This window comes from Artemia sp. Qi Xiang Cuo, chromosome 14, assembly GCF_049724085.1.
Source record: "Artemia sp. Qi Xiang Cuo chromosome 14, ASM4972408v1, whole genome shotgun sequence".
Classification (NCBI taxonomy): domain Eukaryota; kingdom Metazoa; phylum Arthropoda; class Branchiopoda; order Anostraca; family Artemiidae; genus Artemia; species Artemia sp. Qi Xiang Cuo.
The window spans coordinates 32,492,600-32,513,299 of record NC_142807.1 but is presented as its reverse complement, the minus strand read 5'-3'; the positions used below and the strand labels follow the sequence as shown (position 1 = coordinate 32,513,299).

Sequence of the window (20,700 nt, the reverse complement as noted above, 5' to 3'; positions counted from 1 at the left end):
ATACAAAGTACCCTGGTCTAAAAAAAAAAATAAACAATACGTTAGGCATTGGAGAGCCTTCGTTTGTAACTCCTTATTTTAGAAACAATATACCATGTCTGTAACCCTTTACTTGAGATAGGGGCTATTTATTCTAAAGCTTCTTGTCTTAGAAAATAGGTTTACAGAAAGAATTAACAGCCAAAAATCTTTTATTCATGTTCTACAAATGTTGCCAAAATAATACTACGGCAGCAAAACCACTTGCAATCCAACCAACAAAACAAAATACCGGGAACAAATATCTCAGTTAGTCAATGAGTTGAGCCAAAAAACACTAATTTGTTTCTGGTTGCAAAAATCAAGCCTGAAGTCAGGATAACTCCATTACAAATAAATCCACTCTCAGCCCAGCCTACACAACCCAGCACTAACAAAAGCAACACATCAATACTTCAAAATGTCAGAAAGCCATACAGATGCACAGAAACATTAAAAATCAACCAGATCTTTACATCTGATCCAGCTGCTCTCCCACCACTACTTGCAGAGTCATAGATAAAAATCTTAAAAGTATTTGTATGCAGCATACAGGGTATCTACTAACAGACTAATCAGAAATGGTTTGATCAGACTGTAGTCAAAATTTTAAGAAGATTATTGTTAAAAGGCTAGTCCCTCCCAAGGACCAGGATTCCTCACCTAGGTATATGTTTTATAGGATTATGATTGTTTTTAAAAGTGGCTCGCGCCATCCAAGGGGGTGGGGCAACTTGCCCTGCCCCCTCTGTATCCTCCTTGGAATGTCAAAGAGAATTTGCCTATGTTTTTTAATTACTCAAGAGATCACAAACTCACCCTTTCTATATCTATCAATACATCTGACATTTAAGTTTCTAATATTTGAACCTAACACCATAAGAAAAAGACAAACCTCCGCTTTTGTACAATCTCAGCTGCAGTGTCTTCCATTATTTGACCTACAAAAAAAAACACAAAATGAATAATAAAACCGAAAAGTATTATTAACATTTTCAAAACATATTGAATACTCTGAGAGACCAAATGGCTGCTTAGAGCAAAAATGATGTTTCAATTCAAAATTGAATCCATTTTCATTATCATAACTATATACATAAAAGTTGACTGATCAGAGTTCGCCAGAGTCATAGAATAAATATTATGCCTTCCCTACCATAAACCCATGTGAATACGACGATATTTGACCTCCTTCTGTTTATTTTACCTAAACACAATTAAAAATGGCTGACATTTTAGTTACACAGAGAGTAATACAAAGAGAGTTAAAATTACTTATATGCAAAGTAACAACCAATTTTAAAGTCTAATTTTCAAATTTCAAATAAAACCAATTTTGTGTTCTTTTTTGGGTCACATGCATATTGTTCTGTCATTTTAACAGAAAAATCTCTTAATTTGAGTTGAAAATGGTAAATATTTTTTAAACACTCTTCTCAGTCAAGGAGCTTGTCAATTACACTGAATTCTTACTCTCCATTAATTTGAAAAACTTCCTCATTGTGTTCTGAATTTTGAAGGTTTCCATGTACTGAGCAGATTAGACCTTAAAATTGGTTGTTACTTTGCATATAAATAATTAAGTTTTTATTATTTCTGTGGGTTTTCTTTGCTGTTAGAAGAAGAAGCCATGGATCGTTTTCCTTTGTTGTTGGAGAGCTATTCTGTCAACTAAAGCAATAGTACCTTGTCCATTGTGTAGTACCTTGCATATTAAAAACATAATTACTTATATGCAAAGTAACAACCAATTTTAAAATCTAATCTGCTCACTACATGGATACCTTCAAAATTCAGAACACAATGAGAAAGTTTTTCATATTAATGGAGAGTAAAGATTCAGTGTAAATGACAAGCTCCTTGACTGAGAAGAGTATTTAAAAAAAATTACCATTTTCAACTCAAATTAAAAGATCTTTCTGTTAAAATGACATGAACAATCCGTATGTGACCCAAAAAAGAACACACATATCTGAAAGAACGAGTTGGAATACTTTTAAAATCAAATAGAGATCTAGTTAACTTAAATGTTAGAGTAATAGACAAGTGGTCCAGTCTTAGTTCTCAAAATTTCGCTTTATTTAATGTCAATTCTACTCCAAAAGGAGCGCCTTTGCTCCGCCTTCGAGTTCAACTGAGATAGACCTTTGCAATCGCCTCGATTGACCAAAACAAAACCAGTTGACATTAGCATTCGCTTTGATTCAGACCAAATTAAATAATGAGTGATAGTGAGTTAGTGATTGGATTGTTGGACAATTTAGTCGATGAAGATTACGATCGTGAGAGGCGTGGCAGGCAATATAAAGCTCATTCGCGTCGCAGAATACTCTCAAGTGAGAGTGATAGCGATCAAACAAATGGCTCTCGGAGCCCAGAGTTTCAAACTCGTGCTCGGTATGGCTCTCGGAGCCCTGAAATTAGTTCTAGGAACGAAAAATCTTGCTCTCGGAGCCCCACAAAAATCCATGACACAAAGCGGAAGGCTTCTCCGGAAAAACACAAAGATTAAAAGAAAACACGTCAAATGACGCTCTGTTCAAAAAGATTTCTGAAGAACGTTCTGGTATCAAAGAGGGTCCCAAGATCCATAAGAAACTTGCCAAAGTTGCAAATAGAGCTTTTTCTCAGCCTTTGGAAATAGTGAAGCTAAAAGAGTTATTTGAGCACTACCCTAGGCCTGCGAATACCGAAAAAATTGTTCCTCCAAAGGTGAATAGTGAAATTTGGGCTATTCTCTCATCACAGGCTAAACAGAGGGATGCTAAGACACTTCAAGTGCAGCGGACAATAGCTCACTCAACATTTTGTGTTTTAGAGGCAGCAAATGCGATTCTTGAGCTAGAAAATGAGCATATTAAAGAAAAGGTTGTCAAAAACCTTACAGATGCAGTGCACATGCTTCGCCTCACCAATTACGATCTAAGTTTAAAAAGACGTCATGCAATGACATTTGAATTAAACCCAGACCCCACTATAGCATCAATTTTATTTGCCCCTGAAGTCAAAGTCACGGAGTATCTTTTTGGCCAAGGTGTTGCCAAAACAACGTCTAAAGCTAAATCCGTGACGGATTTGAAAAAATCTTTTGTAAAACCAAAAAACGCCCAAGGGGGGGCCTACCGTTATCGCCGATGGCAGAACGAGGCCCCCCGTCCAAATTATCGCAGAAAGCAGGGCCAGGACCGTCAAGAGAGGTCCAAATTCCAGAATTTCCAGAGAAGGGATCGCAAATAGCTGGTATGTACTATTTACCATACCCTGACCTTGATTTTTATGATTTCGCTGTGAATTTTAATAGGTAGTCACAACATTTGACTGATACCTTTAAAGCTGAGAAAATTAGTAAGTACATCTTAAAATGGCAGTCAATAACCACTTATTTGAATATTTTGAATATTGTGCAATCTATATACAAGATTGACGTTGAGAAAACACCACTCAGAGCTTTCATCAAAAAAAACAAAAGTTTTACGTTGGAAGACATACAGGATATAAGAAAGGAAGTTGATAATTCTGTGCATAAAGGTGGTATTGTTATAGTACCCGACTTCAGAGTAAAGGAAATACGTTGTATCTCGCCCGTTTTTACAGTCCCAAAGAAAGATGGGTCTACCCGGTTTATTCTTAATCTTAAAAATTTTAATGAAAACATTAAATATTACCATTTTAAAATGGAAAGTGTTCATTCTGCGGTTCTTTTGATGACAAAAAATTGTTATATGGCATCTATTGACCTAGTCGATTTTTATTATTAATTCCCTGTTGATTTTGAATATAAAATGTGGCTTTGTTTTAAAGTTTAACGTTGTTATTCGTTCAATTTAATGCCGAATGGCTTATAATCTGCCCCGAGGGTTCTTACGAAACTTATGAAACCTGTTATCTCTCTTCTTCGAAGAAAAGGGTATTTGTCAGTTACGTATTTAGACGAGTCTCTCCTTCTAGGAAGGTCATATTTCGAGTGTCAAAATAATGTCTATGAAACAGTGAAATTACTGTCAGAACTGGGGTTTGTGATCCCCCAGGGACAGTCAGTTCTCATTCCAAGCCAACAAATAGAATTTCTGGGCTTTTTGTTAGATTCGCGATCAATGCGTATTTTCCTGCCGGAAAGAAAAATTAAAAAACTTATACATTTGGTTTCAAAAATTCTTAGTCAAAAATTGACTACGATTTAAGAATTGGCTGAAACTCTTGGCGTTCTTGTTTCAACATTTCCAGCAGTAGAATTAGGGCCTTTATATTACCGGAAAGCGGAATCGTTGAAAACTCAAGCATTAAGGTACGCGAAGGGTCATTTTTCGGCAAGGATAATTTTAACATCCGATGTAAATTCGGAACTACAATGGTGGTTCAATATTGCCCATCATGCTTCTAAAGCAATTGAGTCTAGATCAATTGAAAAATATTTGTGTAGTGATGCGTCGAAATTAGGTTGGGCACTCGTGGATGAATGTTCCATTAACACGGCCACAGGTGAATGGTCCTCAGAAGAGAAGGGATTTGATATCAATGTCTTAGAAACGAAGGCCGTTTATCTGGGATTAAAATGTTTTGCCCATAAGATTAAAGGCATGCATGTTCAGCTGCGTTCTGAAAATATAACCACGGTAGCTTATATAAATAAAATGGGAGGATCAAAATCCAAATTTTGTAATTATTTCGTAAATAAGGTCTGGCAGGTAGTACCGCAGGGCAAAGGATGGATATCTGCAGAACATGTGCCTGGGGTTGTTAATATTGCGGATAAGGCATCACGAAAATTTGATAATGAAAAGGAATGGAAATTGGATTCTGAAATATTTAATATTTTGAATTTTTTGGTATGTCAGTCAATAGATATTGATTTGTTTGCGACTAGATTAAATTTTCAGATTAAACCATTTGTTTCTTGGAAACCAGATCCAGAATCTTGTTTCGTAGATGAATTTGCAATGAATTGGAAGCATTATTTCTTTTATGCATTCCCCCCATTCAGTTTACTTCTGAGGACCCTTCAGAAGGTGGAAACAGATCAGGCCACTGGTATTTTGATCTTTCCAAATTGGACCACACAAGTATGGTATCCCTTACTATTAAATCTTTTAATAGGAAGTCCAATATTTCTACCAAATGATAATTTTACTTTGTCTCTCCCACAGAAACCGACCTTGCACCATCCATTGTCCAAGACGTTACACCTAGTGGCTTGCGTCGTCTCTGGCAAGGGCTTCACCACCAAGGATATTCTCCCTCCACAGTCGATATTATCATGGATGGGTGGCGGGATTCAACTAAGCGCCAGTACAAAGTTTACTTTGAAAAATGGATCGACTTTTGTGGAAGAAACACAATCCAGGCCTTGGAGGCAACTCTACCGGAGACTTTGACATTTCTTACGGAACTTTTTCACTCAGGTGTTGGATACAGTGCTATTAATACTGCGAGGAGTGCTTTATCGGCAATTCTGCCAAGCCTTCAGTTAGGCAGTAATCACATCACCAAGAAGTTTATGAGAGGTGTCTGTAATAGAAGGCCTAGTCTACCCAAGATTTCAAGTATTTGGGATGTAAAATGTGTATTCGATCTCTTTAGACTGCCAGCTTGGGATATCGAAAATCTTCAATTACAGACACTAACACAAAAATTAGCAGTTTTATTGATTTTATCAGCTTGTGAAAGAGTTCAGTTTTTGGCCAGTTTATCACTTAGTAATATGGTACATAATGACGATGGAAGTTTTGATTTTCAAATCAATGTATTGTTAAAAACATCAAAACCAGGCAACCACAAATCAGTAGTTAAATTTCGACCTTTTCAAGAGTCGTCCCTGTGTCCGGTAACGCACCTAGCTAGGTATATTAGAATGACATCATAACCGAATAGAAACGACGCACTTTTTCTTACATATCGTAAGCCTCATACTGCTGCGTCCAAATCATCTATTTCTAAATGGATAAAAGAAGTTTTACTTCTTGCAGGTATAGATATCAGTGTTTATGGTGCTCATAGCACACGGTCTGCCTCAACCTCCCACCTTAAAGCAAGAGGAATTGATGTAGATCAAATCATAAAATATGTAGGCTGGACAAATGCCAAAACGTTTGCAAGGTTTTATAATAAACCAATTGAAAGTCGTCAGCAGTTATCTGTCTTTTGAATATATTCATTGTAATTTGTTATATTTGAAATATCTTCCTATAAATGAAATTTTGTACAACAGCCTCTTTTAATGAATAGGGCTATTATTCATCATTAGTGTTGGTATAGCTCATGCTGAACTTTAAAATCTCAGTTGAACTCGAAGGCGGAGCTAAGGCGCTCCTTTTGGAGTAGAATTGATAAATTAAACGAAAACTTACCAAATTTGAAGTTTGATTGTTATTCTAATCCAAAGAAGGAGCACCAGCGTAGCTGAGAGTTCAACTGCCCTCCCAATTTCCCATCCAGTTGAACTCGCAGCGTTTCATCATGAGCTTAGCACCGCATATTAAAATGACTTTAAAATACTGGTGTTGTTTTAGTCAATCGAGGCGATTACACAGGTCTATCTCAGTTGAACTCTCAGCTACGCTGGCGCTCCTTCTTTGGAGTAGAATTACAATCAAACTTCAAACTTGGTAAGTTTTTGTTTAATTTATCAAATATATCCAGTTATTTAATTTGATTTTCCTGCCTCATTTTCTAGCCTTTGGTAATATATTTTTGTTTTAATCTTATAAAGACGACGGAGTAATGAGAATGAAGTTGACAGTTGTGGTGTGGCAGTTGTGTTGCTTTTTGAAAAGCCAGAGAGCTTAAATTATTAGCTTAAATTATTGAATAGTTAGACAGTAAAATCATCCTTTATTTTTTGTTTGGTTTAAACTCAAATATTTCTGGGCCATCATCCTTTGTATAACTCTCTCTGTAACTCAAATGTCAGCCATTTTTAATTGTGTTTAGGTAAAATAAACAGTAGGACGTCAAATATCATTGTATTCACATGAGTATATGGTAGAGAAGGCATAATGTTTATTTTATGACTCTGGCAAAGTCTGTTCTGTCAACTGTTATATTTATAGTTATGATTATGAAAGTGGATACAATCTTGAATTGAAACATCATTTTCGCTCTAAGCAGCCATTCAGTCTCTCAGAGTATTTAACATGTTTTGAAAATATTAATCATACTTGTTGGTTGCCATTTACCTATTTATGTCCATGGTTGAAACTAGACTATCATTTTCTACAAACTAAATTAAAAACAGGCCTGTAGAAATTTACATGTAGAAATTATAACAATAAGAGCCCTATTTTAGCCCTGGCTCTTGCTAAAATACAATCAGTCTTAATTTCAAGAAATAGATATATTTTTAAACATTCTACATAGCTCTTTTAAACTAATTTAAACACTTTTTATTATAAACTAAAACACATCTGCCCAGAGAAGCTGTAATTTTTAGGACTAAAAATAAAAGCATGGCTAATGACATGTTTTATAAGTATTGAAAGGCATATTTATACATCATGAACATCCCACACCTTTTATCTTACTGAGTCACCCTTCAGCAATCATTCACAGAAAAATTATATTATTCCAAGTTGATTAGGTCTATTATGGCATTGCCTTGTTCATATGATTTGAATTTAACACCTCTTGGGACTAGATGCCTTTGTATTTCACTTACAAGGATTTTACACAAAAAGACTTGTAAGTTTGGCAAGAGGAAAATAATGCATCAAGGTTTAAGGTACTATTATTGTACAAATAATCACAATAAAATGGTGTAATTGCCTTTAGGCCTGCAAATATATATGCATATATAATTAAAGCACCATTGCTTAAATGTACTTTTTCTTTTCTGAAACTGATGTTAGCTCAGTATTTATTTACACAAAATTACCATGTAACTGTTCTCCATAAACAAAATGTACAGTAAATAGCAGCAAACCAAGTTTTCTAGATAATTTTGACTTCCATTTATTTACCTTGTTTGCCTTATTAATATTGCTTTGCTTATGTTAGGTTTATTTTCAGTAGTGTCAACTGAACAAAATTGCACTGAAATTGAGGAACTCTATGCAATTGAAGGATGTCATCACTTTCGCCAGAATTTATACAGTCAACACTCTTAACTCACTCTTGTAGAGAGGATCAATCCTCTCTAAGAGATATGGAGTCATCAGCAGTGCCATGCAGGGTAGTGTCTTAGGACCTACCCTATTCAATATCTATATAAGTGTTATCTATATAATACCCTATGCAATATCAATATAAAAATAGCAAATTTTTCAATTAACTAGAAATCGTCTAACTTTTTATGCTGACAACTCAAAGCTGGCTGGTGAAGTCAATCATCAGTCACCACAAGCAGATCTCAACCATATTCAAAACTGGGCAACAACCTGTCCAACTGAGGTTTCAAGTATACTATGGTCAATCCAGCTGTAAACAAAATTCAAGGGCTGCAAAGTGTGGATGAAGAAAGGGATCTTGGAATCACTGTTGACCACCAGTGTAAATTCCATTCAAACTACAAGAAAACTGCATATCATGCAAACTCCGTCCTAGCACTCTTGAAAAAAGCAGTATCTAGTAGGTCTTCCTATGTTTTTAGTGAGGTTGTACAAAGCCCTTGTCAGACTGGTGCCTGGTTTTGGAATATGCATAGCATCACAAAGATACAGGGGTGATTTACAGCTTCTGGAAGGGGGTGCAAAAGAGAACCACAAAGGCAGTAACAAAGATAAGAAACAAACCTTATGATGAATGCTTGAAGGAGCTGAAATTATCTACACTGGTTTATCAACAATTAAGAGCTGATATGCTTATGACAAATAAGCTTACTTCACAAGAACCTGACCTCCCCCCCCCCCTAATTTATTTGTCAATTTCCCAAAATATTGGCACTGACAGGAGGGGCCATTCAAAGAAGCCGTTGAAGCCATATGTCAAAACTCAACATCAGAAACAGTTTTTCCTCCTACCATGTAGTAAACCACTGGAATAGACTCTCAAATACAACAGTCTCAGCACCTAATGATGAAGTTTTCAAGAAGTTATAAAATATCAAATGGAATGGTGTTCCTTGGAAGTAACAGTGGGGATCATCAAGTAGGCTATGGAGCAATTCACAGATCAAGATAGATCTTTATTTGCTCCAAAGTGCAAATTAAGGTAATCAAGGTAACATTTCAGTACTATAACAGAATGATTAAATGGTTTTATCTTTAAGCTATTTAAAGTTGATACCATAGTGGTAAAGGTCTGGATTACATGCTATTGAGGTGGAAACATGTTAAGAAAACAATTCTTTCTTTATCATATACAGAATAATTATAGTGAACACCATGGGTGCCAGCAGGGGGGGGGGGTAAGCAACCCCTGGAAATTTGGGACTATAAAGTAATTATAAGAAACCAAAGGAAAGAGTGGAATAGGGAAAAAGCATGGGAAAAATGTGTGTTGTCCCATTGGTGGGGCAACACATCCTCCCAGAAAAAACTGTGTCCTCCCCACCCAAAAATGAATGCATAGCCTACTTCCCAATAACAAATAAGACAATGGGTAAATTTTATAGCTTAAAAACCTTTCCCTCGGGTCTGTAGGGGAATCTCTAAAGACATAGGAGATCTCTAAAGACATAATTATTGGGCCTTTCAACTATGCTAAAAAAAAAGCTATCTCAAAATTTTGATCAGACAACTCTGGAAAAAAGTAGTATAGGAGGGGGCCCAGTTACCCTACAATTTGTTTTGTCACTTAAAAAAAGACACTAGAACTTTTCATTTCCAATAGAATTAGCCCTCTCTCAAAATTCTAGGCTCACTGGGTCAATACAATCGCCTCTAGGGAAAAAACAAACAAATAAACATGCATCCATGATCTTTCTTCTGGCAGAAATTACAGAGTTTGGTCAATCAGTTTCAAATCTGTTCCTTGCTTTCAGTTGAAAAGCTCCTTTTTTTTATTGAATTTCTGATGGTTTTCCAAATCATACCCAGGTCCATGGGCATAGGCAGCATATTGTCTAAGGGGGGAGGGGCAGTTGATAGTGTGATGGAGGGCCTTCTATCAACTGCTTTTCCAACCATTTACTTTTTCAGCCATATCTAATGTAAATTTGAAAGTCTCGGGGGGGGGCAGCTGCCCTCTCCTCCCTACACCCATGCCCAGGCCTAACCAAAATATAATTTGATGTACTGGTCCCTTAAATCCCTGGTTGATGCTTTTAACATGTGTAAAAAGTGTATGTTGATTAGTACTGTCCTACATTTAAATTTTAAATTTGCAATTTAGTCTTGGATAAAATTTGAATTTACTTAAAAAATTGGCAATGAATAGTAATTTTGGTAAAAAATCCTTGTTAATATTACTACTAAAGAATTTCGGTTGGATGAAAAGGAGTATTATTGATTGTATGGATGGAAATTATGTCTGACTTTTGATCTTCTACATAACTGAGGCCATAATAACCTCTACAATAGGATTTTCTTATCAATATATACAATATATACATTTGTTTAAATACATTGAAGTACATCATATAAATAGAAAAATATTACCATTTAAAATTGCTGAAAACTAAGTTCCTAGCAGTATTTGCCACCCCAAAGAAATTTACTGGCAGGGCTGATGATGGCCTGCCTTGCCTTGTCCACCACTGTGCTGGTAGATATGGGAATGTAAAATTTTAGCTGTAAAGAAAAAACATTTTAATTAATTACTATTCCCCCCTACCTCTTTAACATTTATCTGAAACCTCAAGAAAAGCAGTTTGTCCATTAAAATGTAGTTTTTTAGGAATTTGCCCTACCCCCCCATAAACAATGACTCACCTTCCCCCTTCATTATAGCTGATACACAATTACAGATCACCAATCATAGTTTAATTCCATTACAAATGAAGCAAATCAACTTGGTTGAATCCAGTATTGCCACCATGTGGCATTAGCCTACTTTTTTGCAACTGGGAAGCATAAAATATAATGTATAGTTATTGATACTTTTTAATCCATTAGCTTCTCAGAATTTTAAATTGATTGCAAATTCATCCTCTTTGGGGTAAAGTTGTAGTTTGGTACCCTAAAATGGCAGAAAACAAGACTTTCCCCTAGCCCAATCTGTATGGTCACTTTAAAAAAAAGCTTTAAATTTACATTTGAATAAGCTCCCTCCCATTTATGCTGGACCTTTGGTTTGATACAATCACCCTGGGAAAAACAAAACAAATAAGCATACATTGTGTTTCTAAAAAAGGTGAAATTCTACATTTTGAAGATTGGAGCTTGAAACCTCTATAGTAGGGTTCTCTGATATGATGTACCATATCTAATAAAGGGATTTTCAATAAGATCACTTCCTTGTTTGGGGGTGTTTCCCCTTTTTCTAAAAATTGGGCAAATTTTCTCAGATTTTTGGTTTTGGGTGGGTAACAATAAACTGAAGGAATTTTATATATTTAGAATCAGCATAAAAAGCCAGTACTGCCAGCATAGTAATTGTCATGAGAATACCATTTTTAATTTTGGTCAATATTGATCCAAGTCACTTTTACTTCAAGTTTGTATCATAAACTATTTGATAAGATTATCTTGTGATGATTTTTTTTTTTTAACTTGCTCATTTTACACAGTTGAATAGGACAATAAAAAGAAAGAGGGCAAATTTGACAGCTGGATAGTAAGTTTAAATCTTTTTTTCTTTTTCTATTCTACTTTATTTTAGTGTCTGAATATATAAGGGATTTAAGTTTGAGGGGGAGAACTGTCCCCCTGAAAGAGGTATATTTTACATAGCCATTAAAGTCAAAACATGGTATCTATGCAGGCAGGATGATTTTTGAGTATACTCCTAAACTATTCTAAGTTCTAAGAAATTGCATAAAGACAAGTCAACATCTGTTTTAGCCTAATCTATGGAAGCAATAAATCTTTCTGTAATTTTTGTTTGAGCTTGATTTTCTTTTAAGATTAAATGTATAATAACTAAATATATTATTGATTAAATAACTTGATCCCTTTGCCAGGAATCCTTGCTGTTTAAAACGTACTGTAATTTGTTTCACTTTACATGCAGTTTAATTGCTCTTTTTATTTAAAAGTTTTTTCCTAAAAGTATGTAAAAATAAACTTAGCCTATTCCTACAAAAAAAATCCTAAAATATATTCCCTGTCACCCAACCACCACTGCTATTTTGGCATCTGCCCCCCCCCCAGAAAATTTTCTGCCAGTGCCCTTGGTGAACTCATGGTGATTGTATAAACACAAATTAGCCCATATAGGCCTATTACCCATGTATTATGCCACCTCTCTTGTTTTTCTAGTTCTTGTTTTGTTGCTGTTGATGTAACATATGGGTACAAGGTTGAAACAAGAGAAATACATTAGCAAAATGATTGGGAAATATAGGCTAGCCTATAATTTAGGCTAAATATTTTCACATTGGGAGGGTAAGTTTGGGGTACAGCCTAGTGGAGCAGCTGTCAAATTGTATTAAAAAGAGTATTCTGTATATTACGAAGTGAGAAAGGTTTGCTTAACTTGTTTCCTTCTGAATAGTCTCTAAGGCCTGTAGACCCATCCCTGGAAGTTTCATTTTCCTAAAATAACTCCTTTCCAAGATAGCCAAAAGTAGAATTTTACAACCTAATAGTCAATTAACTTAACTTCCGTAGGATGTGGCTCCCATAAAATACGCCTTACCTCGGTTTTATGGTATCAGTGTGCTTTTTTTAGTATTTGAGGTTGTTTCTTTAATTTTGCACGAAGGTGTAACGGCGTAAGTTTTTGAAATCTTCCAAGCAAAGTGACATCTGAAAATTGCTGCTTTGATTCTCTCTGTTGGTGTCGATGAATAGACCTTATTCGTTTTTGAAGCGCCACTCTCGGAGAGAAAAAGAACTACTCGTGATAGCCATGTTGTTGGTAAAAATCGCTCATCTGTAAACTGTACTAGGAATAAAGAAGAAAATAACAACAAAAGTCTACTTTTTGTGGTCTTTTTCGAGTCTCATCAATGGGAGGACCATACTGTTGTGTTCCCTTGTGCAAAGAATCTTGGAAAAAATCCCGAGACCTAAAACTACCTGACAGAGTGAGTAAAAACAGCTTCTTTTAGCCCTAACATAGCATTTTCAGCTCCAAAGCCTGGTGAAATATTTGGGGAGTTATTGGTTATAAAAAGCCTGATTGACTTTTAAATAAGTCAAATGAACTATAAAAAATAGCCTAGACTGTAATTTAACTTTGGGTTGGTAATACTATTGGTTAAAAGGGCTATCTACATGGTATTTCCTGATAATTTTGTTTAGGACTATTGCTATGCAGACAATGAACCTCCCTCCTAATGGTTCAGATATGGTCCTGAACTATATAGACCATTTTGTATTGGTTCTTTGTTAATACAGGTTTGATGGACCCATAAAAATCACTGTAGGCTTTAAGGGATTTCAAATAAGTTATTGAATAAGTATTTTTTTAAATGTGTTTAACCTTGGGTTGGTAATACTAGTAGTTAAAAGGGCTATCTTTGTGGTATTGCCTGATAAGCTTGTTTAGGCCTATGCTGTGCAGGCAATGCACCCTCTCCTAGTGGCTCCAAATATGGTCCTGGCCTATATAGGAACTTCAAAGGAATTGTTGAATAAATATTATTTAAGACATAGATAAATATGAAGAAAACTATGGTAATGTAATCAATAAAGTGTATTACACTTTATAAAGGAAGACTGTTATGGTCTTATTGTTTTCTTTTTGTAGGCCTACCCATTATATATCTGATAGACAATCAGAGGTAAATTTTCAGCAGTTCATATTATTGACTTACAAATAAAGTAAACATACTACTTGATGCCCTTTTTATGCTCTTAACAAATATAATGATCATTTTTGTCAAAATGAATCTTACCCCCATCCCTAGGCTATATATTCCAATTCCGGTTATATATTTGCACATTAGAGGAAGGGGGGGGGTATATTTTAAACTTACCTATTATTTGTATCAGAAATAAACTTTACCCCCACTGCCCTCGTGTGCAAATATATAACCTTAATTAGCATAGGCATATATAGAGGTGGGGGTAAAATTCATTTCTGAAAAAAATTATTGTTATATTTGGAAAGAGCATAAAAAAGGCATCATGTAGTATGTTTACTTTATATGTAAGTCAATGATATGAACTGTCAAAAATTTACCCAATCAGAATTAGAGGGGTCTTTTCTGGGTGACAACTATCATGCTGAGAAAGTATAAATTCAGGAATCTAAAAGTTCCAGTTGTATTGACAGGTTTTAGGATTTAGTTGTAATAGCACTTTTTCTTACATTTAGAAACAGTAACAAAGTGGGACTAATTAATAAATTTCTTTTTTTTTAACCTTGTTCCCATCAGGGGCATAGCTCCAGCATTTAATAAAATTCTACTTAAGATACTTTTGGCAATCTTGGAAAAGGGACAGGTTAGGAAAGTGAAACTTTCAGGGGTGGGTCTACAGGCTAAAGTATGTCCTGGGAAGGTGTTCTGAAGTTCCTACCTCCACTCCTCCCTATAGAGGGCCCTGACCTTTGATTTTGATTGAAACCTTGCAAAAAAGATCTTCTGCTTAAATTAATTACAACAACAAAATTTTAAGATTCACAACTTTGCTCAATCCCAAGTCTTAAGGCTTTAAAGATACACAAATACGTTTCCTATTTAAAAAAAAACACATTGATATGGCTTAAAATTCTACTCAAATAACAGGACTTGTAATTTCAGACCTAAAGACAGAGAAAAAGAAACCAATAACTGAAAATTAAGGTAAAGACTTGTTTCGTCAAATTTCAATATGTTCTACCTGTTATGTAGGCAAATTTCAGTACTCTTGAGTAGGAGGAGTGGGGGGTGGTACTTCAAAATACCATCACAGGACAAACCTTAGCCTGTAGATACGTCTGTCTTTTTGTTAAAATTCTATTTTAGCTACTTTTGGCTATATTGGTTAGTGTTTATGTTATTAAAAATAAAATTTCAGTTATGGTTATACTGGATTAAATGGGTCGTGGTAAGTAATTATGATGTACCTCCCTCCACTCCTTCTTCTAGAGGGTCCTGACCTTTGATGACCTTTAAAAATCTGTGTTATAAAAGTGAAACCTTGCAAAATAGATCTTCTGCCTAAATAAAGTACAAAAAAGATTTTGTTAGATTCACAGCTTTGCTGAATCCCAAGTTATAAGGTGTTAAAGTAATGCAAATACATTTCCTAAATTTTTAACAAAAGCCCATTGCTTAAAATTCTACTAAAATAACAAAAATTGCATTTTAAGAACTAAAGCAAGAGAAAAAGAAAGTGATAACTAGAAATTAAGGTAAAATGTTGTCTTGTCTAAAGTTCAATAAGTATAGACCTGTCATGTAGGCAAATTTCAGGACCCTCTAGAGAGAGAAGGAGTAAAGGTAGGTGCTCCAAAATACCATCCTGGGACTTACTTCAGCCTGTAGATCCATCCTTCAGAATTTCATTTTCCGAACCTAACTCCTTTCCAAGATAGCCAAAAGTAGCTAAAGTAGAATTTTATTCCAGCAATTTATTGGTGGAGGGGGGCAAAAAGTCCATATTCATGGGCTATATTATATTTCATTTTGTCCAATTTATTGGAAAAAACTATGGTAATCTAGGTTAATCATTAAAGTGTATAGTACTTTATAAAGGAAGGATATTATGGTCTTAGTGTTTTCTTTTTTTCCCCTGCCATCCTCAAACAACACCACTGGTTTTCATCCCAAAGAAAAATTAATAGTAAAAGTATAGTTTAACTGCTTGTTGCTGTCTTGGAAAGGGATTAGGTAAATGAAACCTTCAGTAATGAATCCAGGACCAAAAACACAATCTAAGAATGTATTACTAAGCTTCCATGGTAACACTTTTCTGATTTACAAGTCTTAAAAATTTGCCTGCTTGGCAGGTTATACCTATTGAAATTTTGACAGAACAAAATATCACCTTAATTTTCAGTCATCAGTTTCTTTTCCTGTGGTTTTAATTCTGAAAATGGAACTCTTATTATTTGAGTAGAATTTTAAGCCATATCAATGCTTTTTTTCTAAATTTAGGAAAAATATTTGCAGATCTTTGAAACCTCATGAATTTGGGTTGAGCTAAGTTCTGAAGGTGAAAATAGTTTTCTTGTACTTAATTAAAGCAGAAGATCTGTTTTGCATGGTTTCAGTGTCCGATCAAAAAGATTTGGAAAGGTCATCAAAGGTCACTGCTCTCTAGAGGGGGAAGGAGTGGAGGCAGGTACTTCAAAATACCTTCCTATGACATACTTTAGTCTACCTGTCCCTGAGGTAAAATGTTGTTTTGTTGAAATTTCATAGACTATAGACCTGTCAAGCAGGCAAATTTCTAAGACTTAGAAATCATGAGATTGTTAATGTGGAAGCTTGGTAGTACCTTCCAAAAGTATGGTTTCGGCCCTGGATTCATAACTGAAAGTTTCATTATACTAAACTAACCCCTTTTCAAGATAGCAAAAAAGTGTAAACAATTTGATTACATTTATGTCAGTTAGCAGAGTAAAACCTCTTAAGAAAACTGAAAGATAAATTCTCCCCTTGAATGTTCCTGAAAATGAATGGAAGCTTTAGCCTTAAGGAACAATGGTAGATTTGCCTCCTCCCTATAATGCCAAGCATTAACAATGCTAATACCAATTTCATGTCGTTTATCATAAAGCAAATAATTTTTAAATTTAACACAAATTATTAACTCAATTTTTTTGTGGGGTGAGGGGGGAACATAGGGGTATATTACCATAGATTAAAGGGGCCTGGTTTTTTTAACTTTGTTTTCCCACATTTTTGGGGGGGGGGCGGGCGCAACCCCCACCAACAACACCCCGGATTATTAATTAACTTTTCGATTTTCAGAATGGAATGATTCAGAGCTACTTGTTTTGCTTCACATCTCTATTTAACTTTGATAGTAACTTCACTTTGAACCTTTATCCTTTTTATCATTTCACTCTGTGATAAAAGAGTACCACATCACTGTATCACAGTATCACAGTATCACTCTGTGATAAGATAAAAGAGTACCACAATAGAGTGTTTTATTCACTCATCCCTCTAATAGAATCATGATGGGTTCTGATGAATTTGTTTTAACATTATCTTGAAACGTTGATTTTAAATCAAAATAGGATACATTGAAAGTATCTTTTTCTTCTTTACATTAGTTATCTATATTTGACCTTAAGAGAAAATTAAGATCAATCATGATCTGTGAATTACTCTAAAAAATTGCTCCATTTTTTCTAAAAAAGTTCTTTCACGTTCTTTGAATAATTTGTGCAAAGATGTGACTAGGCTTTGAAAAATTATGGTTTTAGTATCTAAATCAAAAAAGAAAACTGAAGGGACTTGTTTGTACCTCTCCCAAATTTTCTTGAATTGGCTGTGCTGTAATTTTCTAATTTTATGAAGCTTTTCTTATCTACCCACCCAACCTCCTGTGCTTTATTGAGATTATATTCTTTGGTGTTGATCATACTATTTTGACGACCACTGGATGGGGAAGATTGCTAATGAATTGTCCTGTCAGTGCCACAAAGCTTAAAAGTCTATTACAAAAAACAAAAAAATCCTCAGGAGCAATGTGCCGACGAAATTCCTTAGGGGGGCATTTGCCCCTTCTTGCCCCCCCCTAGTTACGCCACTGCATTCACCTATTTACGGTAGTTTGAAATCCCTACAAATTTGACTCTTGTAGACTCACCAGACAGTCCCCTTCAAATCCCTGTCATCAGAATGCCCTTTCAACGGAATGAAAAAAATATATTTCTGAAAAACCCAGAGGTATCCATACTTTTTACCCTTCACCCTTTTGGTTGTCACTGAACTTGCATGGTCGCTGATCAGAGCAAGAACACTACTACAATCAAGAGTCAATGATTAGAGTTTTCACAATCCTTAGGGGCTATCACTTCCTACCCTTCAATGCAGAATATGCTCCAGGTCAAAAATTAGTTTTCCTCCCCCTAAAGAGGATTCAAGCTTGCAGTTCTATTTTTAATTAACTGATTAGGGACGCAAAGGCTACTTGAGAGATTTTGGGAAGTGATAAGCCATGAGGATTGTCAAAAATCTGACTGCTCATCAGCACTTGTTACAACTATCATTCTAATAGTGGAATTATATTTCAGGTTTCCTTTGACAAGCTTCCAAGTGATAAGTATCTGAGAAAGGAGTGGTTTGTGAATATTCGAAGAGATGAAGGTCCCTTGTTCCAAATATCAGATGCCTACACTAGAGTATGTTCTAGACATTTCAACACTGAGGACTTCTATGCTGGTTTTGCATCTGGAAGAAGAGAACTCAAACCAGAATCTATCCCAAGTATTGTTCCTTGGACAAATGAATCAGTGTTCAGGCGAAAAGCTACTAAAGAAAGACAAGTTAGTGAGAAACATCACAAAGGCTAGAAAAAACTCAGTGCTGAGATTACTCAAGTTGAAGATGTGTCTGCAAGCGGGCTACTGCACACTATAACAAGCGAGGAACTTTTTGGAAGTGGTGATGGCGAGGACCCTTGTGAAATTGGTGAAATAACTAGCCCAGTGACTGTTAGCAGTAACAGTGATAATGTGACTGTCAGTTTATTATCAAGAGTTAGAGAACTAGAAGCAAAGGCGAGGTATATGCAAATTGCACTGCAAGATAAAAAGAAAGAGATGTAAAAACTGCAGAACATTAATATGTACATAAAAAGCAAACTCGTTGCCTCTGGTCAAGCTTTGAAAGATGGTACATTTACTTATGCTAACATGAAAAAGGATAACAAACTCCTGCAGTTCTATACTGGGTTCACCTGTTCATCTGACTTTGAGTCTTTTTTTGAATTCATCAACTGTGGTGAAAATGGTGAAAATGTGAGACTCACTGAAGCTCATGTGAGAGATCCCAAAGGTTCAGCTAAGAGACGCAACAGAAAGCTCTCTGGACGTGATCAGTTGCTTCTTGTCCTTTGCAGGCTAAAAGTGGGATTATACGAACAAGACCTGGCATTCCGTTTTTCAATTAGTCAGGGGACCATTAGCAAAATCCTTGTGAGCTGGATCAATTTCTTATATATACAGTTGGGAAGACTTGTTCTCTGGCCGTCAAGACAATATGTCGACAGAAATATGCCAGATGACTTTAAAGCTGAATATCCCACAACTCGTGTTGTGATTGACGCAACTGAAATTCAGTGTCAAGTTCCTTCGTCATTCCTAAATAAAACTGTGTCTTATTTGTCATACAAAAGTCGGCAGACTAAAAAAGGTCTCATTGGCATTGCCCCAAACGGCATTGTGACGTTTGTATCTGAGTTGTACGACGAGTCCATCTCTGATGTAGAACTTGCCAAAAGATGTGGAATCCTGAAGATGCCATATGATGACGGTGATAGTATAATGGCTGATAAGGGTTTCTGCATACAGACTGACTTGCCTTCTTGCGTAAGCCTAAATAGTCCCCCATTTCTTCAAAAGGATGGGCAATTTGCAGCTTCTGGTGTGATTGAAACACAGAAGATTGCCCGCCTCCGAATACATGTTGAGAGACTCATAATGCGAATTAAGTGCTATGGGATCTTAAGAGAAACAATCCCAGTTAACCTTGTCCCAGTTCTGAATCAGATGTGGACTGTTTGTGCCATAATGACAGTCTTTATGAACCCCATCATCAGCTCTTCAGGTGAATAAGAGATACCAAGTGAAGAATAATTATTTTTTCCCTTTGAGTCTACTTTTATTTGAAGCATATGCCGATCCCATGCTTAAGTATATTGAAGGGTAAATAAAAGGAATTGAAATAGAGGATACACAAATAAAAGTTCTAATTTTTTTTTTATTATCTAATAGTATTTACAGAAACATAAGATTTTGTAAAAGCAACTAATACAACCGAATCTTATTGTAAAATTATTTGAAAAAAAACTACGTTTTCTAAAGATTTAAAGAGGCTGAGTCACAAGTTCGAACCTTAAAACGTACAGGGATTAGGAGGTGCAGTTGGGGGGCTGCCGCCCCCAAACCCCCGCTTCCGTATATGACAGGGGCTGGGCTCTCCTCAACGCCTCGCTCTTTATGCTAAAGTTTGACTTTAACAAAAATATTTTTTAAAAAAAAAAAACTTTATCGAAAATAGCGCGGCGTTTAAGAGAGCACAGCCCAGTTCAGATACAGAAGCGAGGGTTTGGGGGGTGGCAGCCCCCAACTGCACTTCCTAATCCCTGCACGTTTTAAGGTTCGAACTTGTGACTCAGCCTCTTTAACTCTTTAGAAAACGTAGTTTTTTTCAAATATTTTCTGCACTTTTTTGTACATTTTATTAATTTTTTTTGATTTACTATCTTTTTGCTTTTCCTTTCTGTTTTTAATGATGGGGGGCTGCCGCCACCCAACCCCTCCGTTTTTGAAAATTCTTGTGTTCAGGCTTTTAATTCCTGAATACTCAAATCAAATGCACAGTAAGATTCTCTTTTTCCAACTTTTCTTTGAGCATGTGGGTATATGGCATGTTATCAAAGCAGTGGAGACTTACCTGTAACCTGAAGGCCGACTGTGATTTTCTTCTGGAGACGCCTGTTGAGCCAAAGTAATTAATAGATTTGATTTAAAAAAGAAACCGAGTTTCTTTTTTAAACTTTAAATTCAGTATATAAAAACGTTTCTCTCACAGAGAATCAA

The 20,700-nt window shown here is 35.6% G+C and overlaps 2 protein-coding genes and 1 pseudogene across 3 annotated transcripts in view; 2 read left to right on the top strand and 1 right to left on the bottom strand.

Annotated features, from left to right (window-relative positions):
- Positions 1 to 12,774, bottom strand: part of Rcd5 (microspherule protein Rcd5) — an 82,163-nt gene extending 69,389 nt beyond the window's left edge. The window contains exons 1-3 of one of the 2 annotated variants that reach the window (XM_089099781.1): positions 12,688 to 12,774; positions 10,548 to 10,679; positions 914 to 959 (exon numbers count right to left, since the gene is read on the bottom strand). In XM_089099781.1, coding sequence (XP_088955907.1) covers positions 914 to 951 — 38 coding nt within the window. In that variant the 5' untranslated portion in view covers positions 952 to 959; positions 10,548 to 10,679; positions 12,688 to 12,774. The remainder of the gene's footprint in view (positions 1 to 913; positions 960 to 10,547; positions 10,680 to 12,687) is intronic. The other variant, XM_089099782.1, reaches the window with a different exon arrangement.
- LOC148944379 (uncharacterized) lies at positions 2,143 to 6,178 on the top strand (annotated as a pseudogene).
- Positions 12,775 to 18,723: 5,949 nt separating the features above from the next.
- Positions 18,724 to 19,713, top strand: LOC148944377 (uncharacterized). The gene has a single exon (XM_089099912.1). The coding sequence runs from the start codon at positions 18,724 to 18,726 to the stop codon at positions 19,711 to 19,713; it is 990 nt and encodes a 329-aa protein (XP_088956038.1).
- The last annotated feature ends 987 nt before the right edge of the window (positions 19,714 to 20,700 follow it).